Source organism: Quercus suber, unplaced genomic scaffold (assembly GCF_002906115.3).
Source record: "Quercus suber isolate HL8 unplaced genomic scaffold, Cork oak 2.0 scaffold_15, whole genome shotgun sequence".
Lineage (NCBI taxonomy): Eukaryota > Viridiplantae > Streptophyta > Magnoliopsida > Fagales > Fagaceae > Quercus > Quercus suber.
Window position 1 is genome coordinate 944,532 of NW_027069480.1, and position 13,907 is coordinate 958,438.

Below are 13,907 nucleotides of genomic sequence, written 5' to 3' on the forward strand. Positions count from 1 at the left end.
CTAGAAAAGTTCTCCGAAAATGCCTTGTGGGCATCTCCATCACGGAACCGAAGATTTAGAGGAGCAGAATCAGAAGATGAAGAAGCTCCAAAACACAGAAGGTTCCGAGCCAGAGTGGATTTACGTTTGGGTGCCATAGACACAACTAACATAAGCGGAATGAGAAATAGATAGAGAGGGAGACAATCAGAAAAGTCCCAAAACAGTTCACATATATCAAATATATTAAACAAAGAGTACGTATGCATGAGAATGCATGAACATGTGACATGCAAATTGAAAAAAATCATGGGCTCAGCCCAATCCAATCCTAACAACACACAAACATAGAGCATACATCTAAATGCATGTAAATATCATTCTAACGCACATGGAATGCAATGTATGACATTTTGAATACGTTTAAGTGAAAACCCAACCTAAAATTTCAAGAAAAACTCATTAATTTTGAAAAACCCCAAAAATTTTCAAAAACCCCAAAACCTAAGCTTCAAAACATGAAATGCATGAAAATGGGAGTAAAAAGAGGTCTTACCAAGTGATTAGAACCAAGGAATGACCGAAAATCAAGTAGGTTTAAAGTTTTGAGTGAGAAAAGGTGTTTGGGAGAGGAACCGCCACGAACAGATCCAGAGAGATCGAGAAAATGAAGTCTGAATCGCAACTGGAGCTTAAATGGGCACCTCAGTAAATCTCAACAGCTGAGGTGCTGAGAGGTATCGAGGAAGCTGTCGAGGTAGGTGTCGAGAAAAAGCACGTCGACAGCTAAAGGTGTTGAGGAATGAACATCAGAACCAAGAACAGGAGCTCGATCGATCGATAAGCTATCGAGGAGACAGGAGATTTCTCAATCGAACCACCAAGTGTCGAAGAGGTGTCGAGATTGCGATAAGAAAAAGGCTTGAGAATCTCGACAGATAACAAGGTATCGAGGAGGTGTCGAGCCAGGTTTAAAAAGCAGTTTCTCGAGAAGTGAAAAACACAGACATGAATGCAATCCAACATATACCTCAACCATTGATCCAATCAACATATAAAACTCTCAAAATCATCTCTCAACAAAGAATTAAGCACATAGATCCTCAAAAACACACACACACACACATACACACACACTAAACAGGTCTAACCAATTTTATTTTTCAAAAACAAGTCAAGACAGTTTAGTGAGCATACATTAGCACATGTAAGCACTTGTGATGGCCAAATCACATTGTACTGCACATGTATCAAAAGTAGCAAAGAATATTGCGTATTGTGTGTGAAAAACATCGCAAGATTGCATATGTGTATACATGTTATGATGATCTGAGATATGAGAAAATAACTTTAACTCACACACAATCATAATTGTTTGATGGGGACTATCACCTTCGAGATACATCCTATAACTCCCACATCTCCTAGAATACACACTTGCAACCATATTTAAAACATTTTTAATTTTTTGCTTTTTATTTTCTTTGCATATTTTCTTTTATTTTTAGCATATTATACATGGGCATAAAAAGAGAGAAAAGAAATACCCAAGATGTTAAGCATTTGACATCGCACTTTTGCTATGCCGAAGCATACGAATGTATTTGACACTGCACTTTTACTATGCCGAAGCATACAGGTGTCTTTGACACTACACTTTTGCTATGCCAAAACATACAAGTGTCATATTATGATTGGTGGGCAATAATGGTGAAATAGTTATTTATGTCTTTCTCTTAGGATTTTCTAGTCCTACCTGTCAAAAAGAGTGATATAAGTGTTAAGTTTAAGAGATAACTTAATCTTACTCATCACAAACAAAAGCCATAAAACTCACTTGCTTAGTTGTGCATAGAGATGCTCATCTAAGTTACAAAAGATACAAAATTTAGAAAACTCTATTTCATTGGCCATCCAAGGTACACAAGTACCAAAGTACACATAACACACAATGTTTTTATATTTTTCTGATTTTTCAATTTTTTTTTTTATTTTTATATTAAAAACAAAATAAACAAAACAGAAAGTAAACACACAAAAACATGTTAAACAAAGCAAATCATAAAACTAGACTGACTCAACAAACATGCAAAACACACAAGCAATGCATCAAACAAGAAAAACAACAAGAAGGGAAAAGAAAGTGATGAAATCACTTAGAGTCCTTTTTCTTCCACACCTTGGAAGAACCTTTCCTTTGATTAAAATCTTGAGGGAGAAGAAGTGAAGCCGTTCAAGTTCGAAAGGAACATGAGGGCTTTTAGAAGATCTCCAAGAGGAGCAAGAGAGGATTGAAGCTGATTTTGGCTTCTAGATGCTATCATGCCGTTGCTCTGTTGAATGGCGAGCCACTTGTAGCAATTTGATCGAGTATGACCGGCAGCTCCACAATGATGACAGAGATGCTGCTTCTTTTGTTTAGGCTTTTGAGAGTTAGCCTTCTTAGCCCTAGGGTTATTTGCATCTTTCTTGGGGGGTGCTCCTAAGATAGATTTACCCTTGTCTAAGTTCTCACTAGCTAATTTAGTTTTAACATTAATGTTCTCAGTTTCAGTGTTATTAGCAGGAGAAACAAAAACAGTAGCACTAGTAGAAGCAATATGAGAGGAAGAAAGATCATACCTTAAACCTGTTCGATTCGAAGTAGATTTCTGAATGTTTAGCATCTCATCAAGCTTTTCACTTGAAGTTCTCTCCAGTTGAGCTCTGACTTGAGACAACTCTGCTTCAAGCTTCTTGGTCTTCTCAGCCAAGAAGTTGTTCTCAAACCTCAGTGCTCTAATAGTTTGATTTGCCTCATCAAACTTTGTGGACAACTCTTCACGATCAAGTTCCACATCACTAAGCTTCTTGGTGGCCAGCCTATACAATTTCTCATACTTCTCAGAGAGCTTGTAAAGCTTCTCATAGGCTGAATGGATATCATCTTGATCATCCATCTTCTCAAATTTTGACTCCACCAGTTCTTCTTCTTCAACCACTTCTTCAACAATCCCTTCAGTAGGATTGACTGTGGCAGTGAAGACATTCAAAATTTCGTCATCCTCATTGTCGAAATCGTTTTCGGGCTCAATGTCACTCAAGGTCGCCGCAAGTGCCTTACTCTTCCCAATACTCTTGAGATACGTAGGGCATTCATGCTTCATGTGACCAAAACCATGACATCCAAAGCACTTTGGTCCAGCCGAAACAGTGTACTGACCGCCATCCTTAGTATCCTTCTTCCTTTTGTCTTGGCTCTTAAACTGAGAGAAACTGGATTGTCTACAGTCCTTGTCGAAGTTCTTCCCATTGGCGTTCTTCATAAACTTCTTGAACTGCCTTGTAATGTAGGACTTCATCTTGGAATCTTCATCATCAGAAGACTCATCTGTATCACTGCTCTTTGCCTTCAAGGCCATGCTCTTGCTTTTACCCGACTTGCCAATCCTAGATAGTCCTAGCTCGTAGGTCTGCAAGTTTCCAACTAGCTCAGTCAAAGGAATTTTGTCAATATCCTTTAATTCTTCTATTGCCATAATCTTGGTATGGAATCTCTCTGGTAGAGATCTGAGCACCTTCCTTACAACCTTGGGTTCAGGGATGGTTTCCCCAAGATTGAAGGCTGAGTTCACTATGTCCTTGAGCTTGGCATAGAACTCATCAAACGACTCATCCTCCTCCATCTTAATTTCTTCAAAGCTTCTAGTGAGCTTCTGAAGTTTTGAATCTTTAACAGCCTTTGTTCCTTCATAGGTTGTTTGGAGGATGGTCCAAGCCTACTAAGCAGTTTTAGTTAAGGATATCTTCTTGAACTCCTCATTGGTGAATGTGCTAAATAGGGCATTTAACGCTCTGCTGTTGAAGTTAGCCGCCTTGATCTTTGCGTCATCCCAATTGGCCAGTTCTTCTTTTGGCTTAGTCTAACCAATCTCTACAGCTTGCCACACTTTCTCATCTAAAGACTGCAAGAAAGCTCTCATGCATACTTTTCAGTATGCATAGTTAATGCCATCAAATAAAGGAGGTATGATTAATGACTGTCCTCTATCCATGACAAACAGGGGTTAATAGATCAACACAGCAAAGATTAAACCTAATCAGAGTGTGCTTACTCTGATACCACTTGATAGGCCACAAACTGAATGACCCCTTGTGATTAAACCAATTAATTTATTAGCCAAGTTATTAATTAATCAATTTATCATGCAAACGCATGGAAGCACAAACAAATTACCAAAAACTAAATATGTAGCGAAAATTAAATGACACGGTGATTTGTTTACGAATGGGGAAAAACCTCGCGGCAAAAGCTCCACCGGGTGATTTTCAGGTCACCACTCCCGAAAGTCCACTATTATCAAATCAAGCGGTTACAAGTAAAGGAATCCCAAGTACCTTACCAACCTACAGTTGAACCCTTACCCCAATACCCAATTGGACTTGATATGTAGTGACAATTTCCCTTTTAATGTACGGCTCTCAAGTACGTGACTAACCAATGCGCAGATCCCAGTACGTGACTTCAATCACCAACTAAGGAGGAGAGGTTGGTTGCAAAGTTCTTCAGTTCATCCTATACGATGAAGATCAGGAAGATGCTTGGTCACAAAACCCTTTGGTACAAATACACAGCAACTTCTTCAGAGAAGATGAACTAGGTCAAGAACTTCATCTTTTGATCAGAATTTGTTTGAACAGAGATTGCTCAATGCTTTTACAACTTGTGTGTACCACTTGACGGCTTTTAAAACAATCCTTTTATATGTTTAGGGTTAGAAGAAAAGAAGACCCAAAAGCACATTCACGGATCCCAAGGAAATCAGATAAGAAAATCTGAAATTATAAATCTCGACAGATAGCAGGTGTCAAGCTTTAATGAATTTGCACTTCAGCTTGATTTTTTTTTTTTTTTTTGGGACAGACTTGATGACTTCAACACTTGATCTTGAAATCTTGTTTCTTGAAGTATTAAAAACACCTAGAACTATCCAATTACAAGTAAAGTGCGTTTTGTCAAAAATGATTAGCCAATTTACATAAATAAGTGACATATGTTCTTGACAAGTGAGAACACATATGTCCTAACAAACATTACGAGGGTTTCTCAGTTTATACTAATTGACATTGTTAAAGTGAAAAATACCAAAAATAATACAAAGTAAATGCATATGACTGCATTCAAGAAATGTTTTCAATAGCAATGACGACAGGAATGCAGCCAATAATTTGTCTCTGAAGAAGGTGGTTAATTTCCCATCACCCTGCTGGAAAAAACCAACCACATAAGCTGTACTTATGAGAACAATGCTTCTCCATCGCCTCTCTTTGGCATAGTTCTTCAACCCCATCTCAATTTTCTTATATTGCTCGCTTTCGCTATGAACTTTCTCGGTTGATTCTCCACTTTGTTCTTTCTTGAGTAAAGCCCCAGCAAGGCACCTTGCTAAAACAACACCATCTTCTAAGGCTGAACAAGCACCTCGGCCAATATCTGGGGTCATGGGGTGGAATGAATCACCAAGCACACAAACATTGCCTTTATTGATGTTTCCCCAAATAAGGTCCCAGGGATGTCTATACCTTAATGGGGATAACATAATAAGGTCCCAGAGATGTCTTTGGCTTCTTCCAATGCTTCCCAACAACACCAAAACTCCACTTGACACTCTTAGAAGATGTGGTAAGTGTTTTGGCTATCAACCTCTCAATGGTATGGAAATGGAGAGGAAGGAGATGAGGAAATTCCCAAAACAAATATGTAGAGGATTGTGGGTATAACAATCTCTAACTTTCAAGGTGTTTGGCTAGGGTTTTCTCTTAGAAACTCTTCTTTACATTTGTAGGTAATGTGGGTATAAATAGTGTAGACACAAAAAGTGTGTATCAGACTGGACAGGCTAGCAGAACAGAATGTCTTGTAGGTGTCTTACGAGGAGGCCTTACTCACGAGATACTCGCGAGACACAGCTGTCTCCATCTGGCCTAACTCTTCGCATTCCAGCATGTGCAAGGCACGTGAGATACTTTGCGGGATGCTAAGTCGCGAGCTGCCCTCGACAACTTCTTTCTTCAATTGCTCGAGTCTTCACACACTTTCTCTCTATCACACAACCCTTACAATAAAATCCCACAATAAATACAAGGTATGTACGATTGAATAAAATTACAATCAAATTTGACACGGAATATAAGCCAATAAAACATATAGTTGTAAATAACAACTTTACAAAAGGGTACTCAACAACCCAAATTGGAATGTATTGCTTACCTTGAGAGGAGGGAACCCAAGTTATGTACCAGAACAAGGCCTTATCATCACAAGGGCAGCAACCAAATCTGACACCACTTTCAAAGAATTGCAAAGATTTAGGACTATATCCATGACTATCTATAGACTTTGTACAGCCCCTAATGGTAGATCTTCCTATAAAAGTAGGCTTCTTAAAGCCCAACCACCTTGCCACCACTGAGCTCACTCCATTGCAACCAATCAAAACATTTTATCCAAAAATTGGAACGAAGAACTTTGACACAGGTCAATCTTGATAGCTTTGTCTCTTCACATCCCAAATCACTCTCTCTCACTCCAAACCTCTATTCCAAGTGTTTTCAAGGTTTTTCTTTCACTTGGTAAGTTTCTTTTCTCTCCTTTACAAGCATTTCATGTTTTGAAACCTAGGTTTTGGGGTTTTTTAAAATTGATGAGTTATTGTTGCAATTTTGGGATGGGTTTTTGCTTAAATGAGTTTCAAATCTCATGCATTGCATTACATTAGCATTGTAACAGTATTATCATGCATATAGATGTGTGAAAATTGATTGTATGCTGGTAGAATTGGATTGAGTGGAGCCCATAATGAATTTTATATTGTATGTCACATGTTCATGCATTTCATATGCATACGTACTCTCTTTTCAATATATTTTAATATATTTGACTACAAGGGAATTTTTTGATTGTCTTTCTCTTTCTCTCTCTTTTCTGTTTACGTTAGTCGTGTTTATGGCACCTAAACGTAAGTTAGCTTCGTCTCGGAACCCTCTTTGTTCTGGGGCATCGTCTTCGTCTAATCCTACTCCTTCTCATATTTGGTTCCGTGATGAGGATGCCCGAAAGGACTTATCAGAGAACTTTACTCGACGAGGTGTTCATTCGAAACACCGAGTCATTTTGGCAGACTTTGCCAACACTGACCTTCCCGATGTCATTCATAGTCGGGGTTGGGAGTCACTGTGTGACATCCCGGTCACATGTTCTTCCTGCTAATCCAGGAGTTTTACTTCAACATGCATGGACTTGATGCTTCAGTACCTCTCTTTCATACTAGCGTTCAAGGTACGCGCGTTGTTGTCACACCGGAATTGGTATCCGATGTGCTCTATGTCCCGAGGGTAAAGCATCCTGACTACCCCAGTTGTGAGCATCTGAGGATTGTGTCCAAAGATGAGATGATGTCTACTTTCTGTGAGTGCCCTTCTGATTAGGGTGATCGTTAGTTTACACCATGTAAGACCTTTGCTAAAGGTCCTAGATTCATAAACATGGTGATGACTTTTGTTTTGCACCCACCCTCTCACTATAACTCCATCACAGAGCCTCGTGCTCGATTTTTGCTTTCTTTGTTAGAGCACGTCACTGTAGATTTTCCTTTCGGCTATCGCGTGAATTTTATACCATTTTTCTGTTCCTTTTCCCTCTTCTGATCACTTCTCTGTCATGTGTGCCATAGACGTTGCTACCGTTAAACGTAGCAAGGCGCAGTTTCGGTCACGGCAGTCGGATTCAGCAGCTTCTCACTCCTGTTTAGCTTCATCTTAATCTGCTCCATCCACATTTGCTCCCTCCTCTTCTATGAGCAATGTGTCACTCAAAGACATCATGGCGCAGTTTTAGCACATGGATGCTCGCCTTAATACACTCTCTACAGAGCTATATCAGGTGAACATTCGTGTCAGTCATATTGCATGGCAATAGGTGATCATAGATGGCTTCGCTTTTAAGGCTTCTCCTCCACCTTCTCCTGTGGCTTCTAATTTTAAGGCTGAGGATGATGATGATGATGGTGATGATGATGATGCTTTTGATGATGATGATGGAGTTGCTAGCTCTACCGATCAGATGTCTACTTGACACTCTTACCCTTTGTCACTCATGACAAAAAGGGGGAGTAGTTTTGGATATGAGAGTAGTCATTCTTAGAGGGAGAGTTAGTTTTGGATATGTACTTTACTTGTACTTGAGTAGATATAGGATGTGTTTAATACCTCAAGAAACTTTGTTTCAAAATCAAGTGTTAAAGCCATGTAAGTTTATCCAAGATTCAAGTCTGAAAAGTGCTTGTCATTAAAACTCGACAGCTACCTATCTGTCGAGGTTTAAGAGCTGTTCCAACCTCATGGTTCGATAGCAGATCTACAACAACTCGATAGATAGGCATCTGTCGAGGTTTATGAAAAGTAGACTTTCAGATCTCTTTTGACTCTAATCCGTGATTGTATGTTTGAGATTTCTTTTCTCACAACCCTAGACATATAAAATGATTATTTTAAGGGCTGTCAAAGAGGACACAAGTTGCGCAAGTGTTGGGCAAAGTTTGTTCAAGCAAATTGTGACTGGAGACAGAGTTTTGCCCTAGTTCATCATTCTTGTGAAGAAGTTATTGTGTTTGTTCACCATAGAATTTTGTAACCAAGCATCTTCTTGATCTTCATCGTGGATGAACTAAAGAACTTTGCAGCCAACAACCTTCTCTAGTTGGTGATTGAAATCGCGTACTGGGATCTGCGCAATTGGTTAGTTATGTATTGGGAGCCGTGCATCAAAAGAAGAAATTGTCACTACAGAACAAGTCCAATTGAGTATTGGGGTAAGGATTCAACTGTAGGTTGGTATAAGGTATTGGGATTCCTTTATTTGTAACCGCTTGTTGTGATAATAGTAGAATTTCGGGAGTGGTGACCTTAAAATCACCCGATAGGGTTTTTGTCGTATTGGTTTTCCCCATTCGTAAACAAAATACCGTGTCAATTTATTTTCCGCTGCGTACTTAGTTTAATTGGTAATTTGTTTGTGCTACCATGCATTTGTATGTTAATTTGATTAATTAATTAAACTTAGCTAATTAATTAATTAATTCATCACAAGGGGTCAATATATTTTTGGCCTATCAAAGTTTTACCAAATGGATCTAAAGACTGCTTTCTTGAATGAGTTCCTTAAAGAAGATATCTATGTTGCTCACCGAAAGGATTTATTGATCCACACTTTCCGAACCATGTGTTGTACCTCAAGAAGGCACTCTATGGCTTAAAGCAAGCCCCTAAAGTTTGGTATGATTGGCTCACACAATACTTGGTCTCACATGGTTTTACAAAAGGAAAAGCTAATCAAACTCTCTTCATTAGAAGGGAAGATGGCGATTGATAGTTGCTCAAGTCTATGTTGATGATATCATCTTCGGATCGACAAAGGATGAACTTGCTCATAGTTTCTCCAAATTCATGCAGGCTGAGTTCGAGATGAGCATGATTAGAGAGTTGAATCACTTCCTTGGGTTGCAGATCCGTTAGCAAGTGTTAGGTATATTCATATCTCAATCTAAATATGCTAAAAATCTTGTAAAAAAGTTTGGTTTGGAATCTGCTAGTTTTGTTAGAACCCCCATAAGCCCAAATGTTAAACTCACTGTTGATTTGTTGGAAAAAGTGTTGATTGGTCTATATATAAAAGCATGATAGATAGTCTTCTTTACCTTACTGCTAGTATACTTGACATTAATTACAGTGTGGGAGTGTGTGCTAGGTATCAGGCTAATCCCAAAGAGTCTCATATGATTGCTTTGAAAAGAATCATAAAGTATGTCAAAACCACTGTCGATTTTGGTGTGTGGTATAGCAAGGACACTGATGATGTCTTAGCCAGGTATTTTGACGCAAACTGGGCTAGGAATGTTGATGATAGAAAGAGTACTTCAGGGGGTTGTTTTTATGTGGTTAATAATCTGGTCTCCTTGATGAGTAAAAAGCAAAATCTCATCTCTTTATTCACTGTAGAGGCTGAATACATTGCTACCGGTAGCTGCTACACCCAACTTCAATGGATGCAAAAACTTCTCCTTGATTATGCTATTCGTCTAGAACATCTTACCATCTATTGTGACAATACCAGTGCCATTAACATCTCTAAGAATCCTGTTCAACATTCTTGAATTAAACACATAGAGATTCGACATCACTTCATTCGGGAGCTTGTCAAAGATGGTACTTTTACTCTTGAGTTCATTCACACCGATGATCAGAAGGCTAATTTGTTCACCAAACCTCTTGATAGCAAACGGTTTGAATTCCTTCGCCAAAACATTGGTGTTATCTCCATGGATTAATCTCCTCTTTTCTTCCTTCCTCCTCATGCATTTGCATTTAGTTTTATACTTTACTTTGTTTAACATGTTTTTTGTTTGTTTGTTTTTAGTTTTGCTTTATTTTAGTTTTTCATAAAATAAAAAAAAAATAAAAAATTAAACTAAAAAATTAGAAAAATACTAAAATAGTGTGTGTTTGTGTACATTGGTACTTGTGTACCTTGGATAGCCATTGAAACAAAATTTTCTAAACTTTGTATCTTTTGTAACTTAGATGAGTATCTCTATGCACAACTAAGCAAGTGAACTTTGTGGCTCATGTTTATGCTGAGTACGATTAAATAATCTCTTGTACTTAACACTCATATCACTCTTTTTGATGGGAACGACTAAAAAATCTTAAGAAAAATGCATAAATAATCATCTCACCACTGTTGCCCGCCAATCATGAAATGACATCTATATGCTTTAACGTAGCAAAAGTGAAATGTCAAAAGCTTAAAATAATTGAGTATTTTCTTCTCTCTCTTATATGCCCATGCATGATATGCTCAAAAGGAAAAAAAAAAGTGCAAAGAAAAATAAAAGCAAAAAGAATCAAAATGCTTTATATATGATTGCAAGCGTGTCTTCTAGGAGATGTAAGAGTTATAGGATGTACCTTGAAGGTGATAGTCCCCATGATTGTGTGAGAGTTAAATTAATTTTCTCATATCTCAAATCATCATAACATATAGACACTTATGTAATCTTGTGATGTTTTTCACACACAACACGCAAATTCTTTGCTGCTTTTGATACATGTGCAGGTACAATGTGATTTGGCCATTATAAGGAATACACGTGTTAATGTATGCTCACTAAATTGTCTTAACTTGTTTTTGAAATATAAAATTGGCTAGACTTGTTGTGTGTGTGTGTGTATGTGTGCACGCGCGTGTGTGTATGTGTTTTGGATCTAAATACTTGACATATTTTTTTGTTGAGAGATGTTTTTGAGAGCTTAAAATGTTGTTTGGATCTTTGATTGAGTAACTTGCTTGATTGCATTCATTTATGTGTTTTTCTCTTCTTTGAAAAACTGCTTTTTGCACATCTTGACAGCTTCTCGATAGTTCTTGACAGCTAGCTATCCATAGAGATCTTTATCCTCCTTTCTCGATAAAAGTTAACGCAATCTCGATCTATCAAAGCTTTCTTGAATTTGGCTCGATAGCTTCTCGATAGATTATTGATCCATCGAGATAACTCGATAGATTCTCAATAGCTGTTCGATCCATCGAGGTTCTTTGGTCGTTGACAGATTATTGGCCGTCAACAGTACCTCGACAGATTTATTTGTCAAGAATTAGTGCTCAACAGATTCTCGATAGTTCTCGATCTATCGAGCTTCGTGTTTTTATATATAGATTCAGTGTGAATTTCTTTTCATTTCTCTCCGATTTCTCTCGATAGAAAATCTCTTTTCTCTCTCCCAAACACTCCTCACTCAACCTCTTCACCTTCCCTACTTGATCTTCAGCCTAAAGGTTGTTTTCTTCCTCTGGTATGATCCTCCTTCTCTCATTCTTCATGCATTTCAGTCATTCTAACCTAAGTTTTTGGGGTTTTTCAAAATTGTTGAGGTTTTTGTAAAATTTTTGGGTTGGGTTATGTTTAAATGATCCTTTTTGCTCATGCGTTGCATTACATTTTCATTTTCACAATGTTTTATGCATTTTAGGTGTGTTTTATATGTTGAAATCATGTGTGCTGGTCGGTTTGGATTAGGCTAAGCCCATGATGCTTATATTGTTGCATGTCACATGTCATGCATTTTTCATGCATACATACCATTCTTCGCTTATTTTGATATTGATTTTGTTTGGTACTCTTCTGCATGTCTCTCTCTCTCACTTTCTTTCGAATAGTCTGCGCATGGCACTCAAACACAAAACTACTCCGTCCCAGAACCCTCTTTGTTCTGGGGCATCATCTTCTTTTGATTCTAACCCTATTCATGTTAGGATAAAGCTCGTCAGGACTTTTCAAAGAACGTTTCTCAACATGGCATTCATTCGGAACGCCAGGTCATTCTTTCTGACTTCCCCAATACTAATCTACCCACTATCATTCATAGTAGGGATTGGGAGTCCCTTTGTGATATCTCGGTTAGCTGTCCCTCCATTATCATGCAGGAGTTTTACCCCAATATGCATGGATTTGATTCTTCCATACCTCACTTTCTCACTTCTGTTCGAGGTATATGTATAGTAGTCACTTCGGAGCTTATCTCCGATGTGCTACATGTCCCGAGAGTATCACATCTTGATTACTGTCTTCGTCTGCAGACTATGTCCAAAGATGAACTCATGTCTCTTTTGTGAGACACCTTTCTCTTGGGGTGACCATCAAAACACCCCTTGCTCAGACTTTGCAAAAGGTTTAATTACTGAGTCTCGTGCTCGATTTTTGTTATCCCTCCTTGAGGGGCATACCATTGACTTTCCCTCTCATTTCATAAACTCCCTTATAGATGTCTATAAGGATACGGTGACCTGTGATAAGCTTATTTTCCCTTCTACTATCACAAGGATCATTCGCCATGCGTTTGTCTCCTATCTCGAGTCCACTCACTTCTCTATCATGGATGCCATCAGCGGTGCGTCTGTTAGAAGGAGTGAGGCCCAAGTTCGACCGAAGTGGCCACGGACCGAGACGGCGACTCCTCCAACCTCTTCCAATCCATCTACCTCCGCTCCTTCTCCTTCCGCAGGTGGTGTGACCCTTGAGGTGGTCATGGCACAGCTTTAGAGTATAGATGCTCGCCTTGACACTCTCAATGAATAGTTATATCAGGTGAATACCTGTGTCAGTCGTATTGCACGACGACATGCTTGCCTTGGTGTCTTCATGGCGTCTCCTTCTCCTTCTCCTGAGGCATCTAAGGACAATGACAATGATGGTGACTCCGATGGTGATGATGATGATGAGGATGAGGATGCTAGCTTTTCCGATGATGAGGAGATGACTGCTTGAGTGACTTGCCCTTTGTCATTCGTGACAAAAAGGGAGAGTAGTTTTAGGTATGAGAGTAGTCATGTACACAGGGGGAAAGTTAGTATAGGAGATTTTTGTTAGGGGGAGTGTTTATTTTTTTGAAGGATGTAGTGAGGACTTTTTGTATCTTTTCTTTTCTTTCTCTTTTAGATATATTGTTTTTGTACATCGGTCTTGTGACCACTTAGTGATAACAAACCTTGTATCTATTTGATATATATATTTGATGAGGTTGTTATTACATTCTTTCACCTATTTCATCATGTGTTGTTTCTTTTCCTCTTTATGCACATGCTTCTTATTAATTGTATACAATCTTTTTCTATTGTTGTTTCACACTAAGATATTGTGATGAGTTTTGTTTAAAGTGTTTTAGAAATACAGGTTGTCAAAATCTTCCATGTCATGAACTCTCTTCTTGCAAAGTTTTTCAAGAGTTTGTGTTAGGGTAAATTTTATTGTATTCAACAAGTAAGTATGAGTTGAGTGAGTTATAACTTCTCTCATATTTCATTTGTTTGTTGTGGTTTTGTCACGGATTGCCAA

At 38.4% G+C, this 13,907-nt stretch overlaps 1 protein-coding gene across 1 annotated transcript; it reads right to left on the reverse strand.

Annotated features, from left to right (window-relative positions):
- Positions 1-5,075: 5,075 nt before the first annotated feature.
- Positions 5,076-6,461, reverse strand: LOC112029619 (monooxygenase 2; the record flags this gene model as incomplete). The annotated part of the gene is made up of 2 exons (XM_024062304.2): positions 5,076-5,628; positions 6,199-6,461. Coding segments are annotated over 2 exons (816 nt in total), but the record flags the coding sequence as incomplete, so codon positions are not given.
- Positions 6,462-13,907: the final 7,446 nt, after the last annotated feature.